Consider the following 8,027-nt stretch of genomic DNA (forward strand, 5'->3'; position numbering starts at 1 on the left):
GGTTTTTTTTATCAGTGATGGTTGTAATAAATTTTAGTTTCAGAAATGTAAAGAAACAAAAATATTAAATTGAAAATAGGTTACAAACTACTATAGCTAAACACCTGATAAGCCTCACTAAAAATATCAAATAAATAGAAACTAAATTAAAAGATTTCTCTTCCTCATGTAAGGATATATTATTCTCTTATTTTAATCAAGCCCCTCAAGTTTGCGTTCTTAAAGCTTTAAAAAGATGTGATTTACGTTTTCTCCCATATCAACGATGTATTTATTGCTTTATGTCATGAATGAAAGATTAACCATGATGAGTCAGATATTTTTTGTAGATTAAATTTTCAAATATTCGTCCTATTTTCAAGTGTTTAATTTTCTTTTAAAACTATTTCACAGGCGATATAATTTTATTACATCTTAAACTATAAGAGTGTATTGTGCTTGAACAAACATCTTCAATGTAGCGACGCTTGTAACGCAATCCACATCCCTCTTATGTTTACGTGTGCTGAAAGAATTTTAATTCAAAATATAAATAAGGTTCATAAAAAATGAGAAGAAACTTAACACATATTGAGAATTTTTTTAGGACATTACCAAATATGCGGCTTTGTAAAAGTTAATGACAATTAATAAGCTGTTTAATACACATTTTTTTTTTTAAAAAAAAATCGTTAAAATATGAAAAATATGGAATTACTTATTGAATTTTACCACGAAATCTGACTTTTGCATTATGTACTAATAATTGCTTACAAATGATTACTGACAACAATGCTCTAAAATAATATCATATTTTGGTCACCTATCTCAAGTATTAAGTGTTTGTAATTCGGATTATCTACACGTTATTCTATATTTACTTATAAACCCCGGTGTGGGGCCGATTGGCCCTTGTTTCCTAATCCCTAAACAAATAACTGCAATGTTTGGACATGTCATTTCCACTATCATCTCATTATAGGCACAACCTTAACTAATTATAAACACAATTCTGATAATTAATTGCAATTGTGCAAAGAAATAGGCATTCTGTCTTTAAATTTACTTTTTAGGAAGTCGTATTTTTGTCTAAATTGCCTCTGCTGGTCGGGGGTCAAGGAAGTCACAGCGCGTGTCAAGCAGAAGACAATTTTCAGCGCGAGGCCACCCATAATACCTTGCGGGCGTTACGGTCCTGACGTTAAGTTAATGTCCGTCACGTGACAAGGATATAAAACTGCAATGACAGTTAAACGAGCATTAGATTTTTCAATTACAAGTGTTACGAATCAGTTAAGATAACCGAAGACAGCATATTTTGGAGATTGTTACCATAAGACACCATTATAAAGGAAATTGCTAGTTTCAAACTTAAAGGTATGTATGTCTACATTTTTCAAAACTTTATTCATATCTTGTAAAATTTATACTTTTTAAATTTATATTTATTAATAACTTTGTAATGAAAGATAAACGATGTTTAAATCTCGGTTTAAAACTACTATAAATCTGTGAAAGCGATACAGGTGCAGACGACAATTAAAAGTTATATATTGGATGAAATATACTCTGGTAAAAGGGTTTCTAAATGTATATAAATACAAAAAAAATACTTCAAGTAACAGAATTATAAAACAAAAGTACAATTTTTTTTTCTCTTTTCTTGTACAAACTGGATAGATTGTTTTTACACTGAATATTTCTTTAAGTTTAATGATGTGTCTTCTCACCAAATTTTAATGCACACAGTTTTACTTACCGTTAGAAGAATTTGGCAGAAATAGTTAAAACTTCTGCAGCAAGTAAAATATGGAATTAAAGCTATAAAATTATACATATAGTAAAATGCTTGTTGAAAAGTAAGCTTGTTTTGTTAAACAGATGATTGATACACTTTTTTCTGTACCAACAATTTTTTTTTGTCACGGGGTGTTCATGTTTAATTCATACTTTGTATCTTTTCGTGTCCTCAATGAAGCATACATTGATAAGTGAATGATATTTTTGTTTTAAGGATGACTAAGGTAATTATATGAACAAGTCAGTTATGACACGCATTCAAACCATCTTTTCTGTGCGGTAGTCCCAGCGTTAGTCATTCTGCCACTGGTCATAATTGTAAAAGATACTTCCTGTGGGATATAATGAGATATGAACTTTTAATTCTAACTTTTGTATAATCATTTTTTTTCTTGTATCTTTATTTCGTAGGTCGAACCTGGTAAAAGTTAACGGATCAATTCAATACAAAAGTGAAAATGCATGTATAACAAGACATAGTAATGTACAGTGTAAGGGTGCACTTGTACTACCTATAGCTGTATGAGCTGGTTTTCTAGTCTCGTATCAAAATCATGTATTTTCCTGTTACTTTAATTGCTTTCTTAAAGTCTTAATTAAGCATTAGTATATAACATTTTGTTATTGATATACTAAATGCAATGTATGAAATATATGTGTTAAATATATGCAATTTTTAACTGGTCGTCATACATGTTTTGGACTGTTGAGGTTAATGGATTTAATAAATAAACTTGAAGCTTGAAACAGTTATAGCAACATGATTGAGTGTCCACCTTAGGTGTAAGAGGTATCGAGTTCGACTATCGGTCAGGGTTGAAGTATTTTCAGTCTGTCACACGTGCAAACTAAGTTGATATATCAGAAAACGTTTCAGTCCTTCTGAACTCATGATCATTTCCATTACCATTATAAAGCAGTTATTGATAAAGAAGGAAATATTGTGTGAAGGTCAAATGTTAAGTTCGAGCAAATGTTTCGATAGTAAAAATCAAAGTCATTTGATCATCGGATCAAATAGAACAGAACAGAACTGAATATTGTCTGAAAAACACAAATTTTTAATTTAGTTTGGTATCATATCGTTATTTGTAATGTAAAGCATTTTAGCATCTTTAGATATTTTAGTTCAATAATATTTTCTTGTATATTCAAATATATACATATATTCAAATTTTAGATATCTATAGAACAGAACAGAACAGAACAGAACATATATTTTATTAGACAGTACATCGTCATAATCAAATACACAAAGTGTATACAATAATAATAAAACGTAAAAATCACGTATTACAAGACAAATTATTTATACATAATATCAATTAATATATGCAGAGGATGAACATAAATTATGTTTCAACATTTATTAGAGAACGTCTAAGTTGATGCGACGTTAAGATACCTTGCTGAATTTCTTAATATAGTCTTATTTGTACTTTCCATTAGTTCTATAAACTTAAACATAGATGGTCTATGGTAATAATATTTCTTAATATAATTCTTTCTAAGATCAGCAAAACAAGGACAGATACAGATAAAATGAAATTCGTCTTCAATATCACAATTCTCTGTAGTAGTCACGTTTTTCATAAAGGTTCTAATTTTTTCACTGTTGCAACAATTCAACAGGTACTTCAGCGTTAGAAAACATTAATCATTACAAAATATGAAGCCAGGCTGGCGTCCGATGACAATTCTTATTACAAAATATTATTAAGACTATTTTCCTTTGACAGATATGAAAAATGACAATTTACTCGAGTCGCTTGTCCTTCACTGTTTTACTGTGTGATTTATCTATTTTATGTGTTTTCTTTGAGTTTTATTACTCCGGTTACGCAAATAAATGTATGTTCTAAATTGTTATTTTCAAACCATTCAACATGTTAAATCTCATGTTAAGGGAACACATTAAGCCTATATTTCTTCGCCGCTGACTTTTTGTAATTTATGTCCTTATCAGGACGATCTTACAGGTTGTCTTTGGTGAGTAATAAAGTATCCACAAAAATAATTTAAAGGCTCACTGAGGAAGAAATAAAAACCTTAAAACTAGGGTTTTATGTCATTATGCGTACTTAAACATTAAAGTTATGGTCAAATAAGATTATTCATGCAATGCTGGCGTAAATAGGTAGAAATGGTACAGCTACACGGGGCAGTAGAGACTGATTTAAAGAGGTCATAAATTTAATTACATTTCACTTTATGGTAATAACACCTTACAAATTCTTTCAAATGCTTCTGATTTAAAGACCAATATATTTAAATTTACAATGAACAAGGGCTGGTCACCGGCGACTGCATTTATAATTTCGACTGTTTGGTTGTAAGCTTGAGCATGTTTTACAGTGTTTAAAGGTCCAATACTAAGGAAAGTGAACATTTTAATTTCTTTTAAAAAGCACAGAAATTATTTCATTTTATTGGAAAATGAAAGTTGGTATGTAGAAATTCGAAATAAATCGCAGTATATGTACAATTATTTTTCTATGAAGTATGAAGAAAGTTAAAAAGACCTGGGGGGTCATTCTGTCGATTCATTGAAATTTCAACATAATACACATACATTTCTTTGAGTTCCAAAGACCTTCTGTAAATTTTGACCTGCCACTCTTCATTATTTAGTGTCTTGCAGAAGTCTATGCACTGGCTATGAAAAAAATTGCCAACTCACTTTCCCTTAGTAATGGACCTTTAAATTATTTATCCTATCCGAATTAGGCATTTCACGTTTTATCAAGTAATTATATCATTTTTTATACGTGCGACAATTGTGACCAGTATTTTGTCGGTTGTTTAGAGAAGTTGAATCAAATGCCTTGGAGTCGATTTTTAATTTAATCATATCTCCTGATTTTTTCTTTCAGATTCTTTAAATATTATTTTAAATTGTTCCCAATCGTTTGACTTGTAGAATTTAAGTTTAAATAAGTGTAAAACATACTGTCACAAAATTGTAAACAGAATTACGACTTCATTATCACGTTCTATTGTTATCCTGATGTTATCTAGAAAATTCTTACAATTTTAATCAGATTATGATAAATGTTAAAAGGAAGTAATGATGATATCATACAATGTTATTATTAGATAAATTTTATCAAAAATTATAATCTGCATGTAAGAAACAATATCAAGATATTTCGGCACATTGATAACTCTTTGAAGTATCACACCGACAAAGGTTTTGCTTGTCTCTGGGCGGGAATAATTAGAACATCTATGATGAAAACATTCATTTTTCTTTTCATTTACATCAAAATTATGGGTTTATCTTTTAAAAACTCATTATCTATTTTTTTCAAATCATTTTACGATCGCTGTAGAATTTCATATAAATACCTAACAACTTCCATTTGAATTCATTATCAATGTTTACTTATAAGTGTTAAAGTCGGACTAAAATGTTTTCCTATGTTCAGTCGTTTGTGGTAAGTCAGTCATATATAGCTCAGCATATAAATTATGTTTTTTGACTAAACATAACTTCATTTTGCAAGTTCATACAACATCATTCTTCCTCGAAGTACTAATAATGCATAACATAAACCAGTTTTCACTTATATATTAATATAACTATGATGCCGTTTTCGTACAGTTGCGGTCAGACTACGGCCGTGTTCTTTGCACTTTCATACTTATGCTTTGCTCGTACTTATTTGTGCTTTAATTTTGTATTTTCAGATGTCTCATACAAGGAGAAAATACATTGATGTCCCAATGAAAATAGATGGAAACCTCAAATATGTGAAGGGAGTCTCGAAGTACACAACATGTGGTGATGTCATCAAAATGGTCTTGAAGAAAACAGAAGAAGGCAAGGAAAATGGAACTCCGGAGGCTTTCGGAATCTACGAGTCTTCCCGAGGTATTGAACGTCTGCTTCCTGCCAAAAGTCGCGTGCTAAAGGTGATGAGGTCGTGGGGAATGGACGCTGACTACGAGTTTATATTCCGCAAAGTGAACACAGCGTTTGTCGCACCAAAAATGTCAGAAGCGAAGCGCAGGAAATTGACAAACAGACAGAGATCAACTAATAAATATGAAAACGTTGAAAAACTGGCAGGACTTGTCCATTCACATAAAACAAGGCTAAACAAACATGACGCTGACAACGAGTTTGTGAAGGAAATATATTTCAACGACTCTGACAGCAGCATGGATGAATTTATTTCTCATGTGGACAAAAGTAATATGAAAGGATTTTTAAATTTCTGTGGGGCTGTGTCGGCAGAAGAAATAAACAAACTGTCGTCTGCAAGCCAAATGGAAATGAGCAGAAACATGACAGGACAATCTGATGATTTCGAACTTGTACGTAGTAAAGATGTAACTAGCACAATACAGAATAATGTTAATGATGTGAAATATGCTGTTAGAAAATCACTTAAAACAAAAACTTGTTCTGTAGCTGACTTGACTGCAAAAAGACTTAATAACCTCGGAACTGAAATCCACACGACGCCAAACCTTAAAGCTGCAAAAGAACAGAGTAGGACAATAAAACGTCACGACAAACTTGCTAATGATATTGCTACAAAAATTGCCAGAATGAACCAGAAGGAGGGAAAGGAAGCATTGTTACAGAAATATTTCGCTGACTACATTACATACCGCTCACCTGGTTACAAATTCCGTGATTCTAGATTCCGGGAACGAGGTGACGGCGCAGAAACAAATTCGGAATATTCTACGCAGCGTCAGATAACTGGTTCTGAGAACAAAACAGCCAAACCAAAACGTAAAAGTTCACAGACATCTTTAACTTTCCAAGACTACGACACAAGCAGTGATTCCGGGCAGGAGGACGAGATTTTAAACTTTGATACGGCATTTATCTCGGACGTATCTGAAATCAACCATGGTTATAGAGAACCACATGTTAGTCTCAACTACGAAACGTCTCGAGAGGACAGTACTCTTGGTCAACATGAAGTCGACCTTAACACTGCATGCGTAGGCAAACTTGTGGACTATAGTCTAAGTGAGGAAGATTCTTTACTCGCTGATCCCAGTGACATTAGTTCTATAAGTACAGCGAGCGAGAACATCGTGCATAATGTAAGCAGCGTCTCTGACATTGTAAAAGCTATTTTTAATGAAAATCGGGAAGTCAGTGAAGATGACGAAATGGAAAGTTTTATGAAAACTAAACTTTGGGATGAATTTTCTGATGAAGGTCTTAGTTCTCTAGGAAGCGAAGATGAAAAAGAGATAATTGTTTGAAATCAGACTGTAACTCATTAATAAATAAAATGGAAAACGACACTTTGAGCATAGCTGAATATTACGAAGTTCAGTGAATTTATGATATAAATGCAACAATTGCTATGTTATTTCATGCACACAGTTCGTAAATGTGTTGTCTAATTCAATCTTATTCCTTCTTCCTTAAATCTCTAACTGTAATTTCTCCTTTGTGTAAAATATTCTCTGTCCTTTTATTATGTAAATACTTGGTTTTTGAACCAGAAGTGCTATAGTGATATGTGTACATCGTAGTGTAAATTAATGTTACAGATGTTGTTGTCGAGAAATATATTCTAAAATGTGCAATAAAATGATTATGACGATTTTATAAATTTGTTTGTTCCCAATTTTTGTAGTTACTTGCCAAACTAGTACTCAACGGCCTGAAGTCCAGTTTCCCTAAGATCCTTTCCAAGCAAAATATGTTTTAAAAACATTTTAGTAACAATAAAAGGTATGCAATATGTCCGGTTTAAGTCGGAATTTAAAGGTTTTGTTGACTACAAAACGATAGCCAGAATATGCTATATATTTCGGAAAAGAATGCAACCGTTTCGAGCCATCTCTCTTCGTATAGTCTTTTATATATTATCATGCAGTGTTCAGTAATAATTTGTAAAAACGTACGGACGTTTTTTCAACCAGTCATATAATTAATAATGTTTTTTATATTTTAACCAGTCATCCGTATCATTATTGATAGAGCTCACATATTTTGATTTAGTCTTTCTTGTAAATGTTTAAAACTTCTATTCTATTTATTGCTCCGCTTATGCAAGAGGGATACGTCTGACTCTCCAAAATTACCGGGAAAGCGAATGTCCAAGACAGGCCTAACATAATTCCAAACAGAAAGTTTAAACATTAAACTTCTGAAAAGTAGAGAATATTTTTTTTTTGTATATATACCCCTTCATCGCCCCAAAAATGATCGCAGAAATACCCTTGGTATGCAAGCGACGATACGTATAAGATTAATCGCAAAAATTGTA

The 8,027-nt window shown here is 31.8% G+C and overlaps 1 protein-coding gene across 1 annotated transcript; it reads left to right on the forward strand.

Moving 5' to 3' along the window:
• Positions 1-1,090: 1,090 nt before the first annotated feature.
• On the forward strand, positions 1,091-7,358 carry LOC123536391 (uncharacterized). The gene is made up of 2 exons (XM_045319549.2): positions 1,091-1,356; positions 5,470-7,358. The coding sequence occupies exon 2, from the start codon at positions 5,470-5,472 to the stop codon at positions 7,009-7,011; it is 1,542 nt and encodes a 513-aa protein (XP_045175484.2). The 5' UTR covers positions 1,091-1,356; the 3' UTR covers positions 7,012-7,358.
• Positions 7,359-8,027: the final 669 nt, after the last annotated feature.

Source organism: Mercenaria mercenaria, chromosome 17 (genome assembly GCF_021730395.1).
Source record: "Mercenaria mercenaria strain notata chromosome 17, MADL_Memer_1, whole genome shotgun sequence".
Lineage (NCBI taxonomy): Eukaryota > Metazoa > Mollusca > Bivalvia > Venerida > Veneridae > Mercenaria > Mercenaria mercenaria.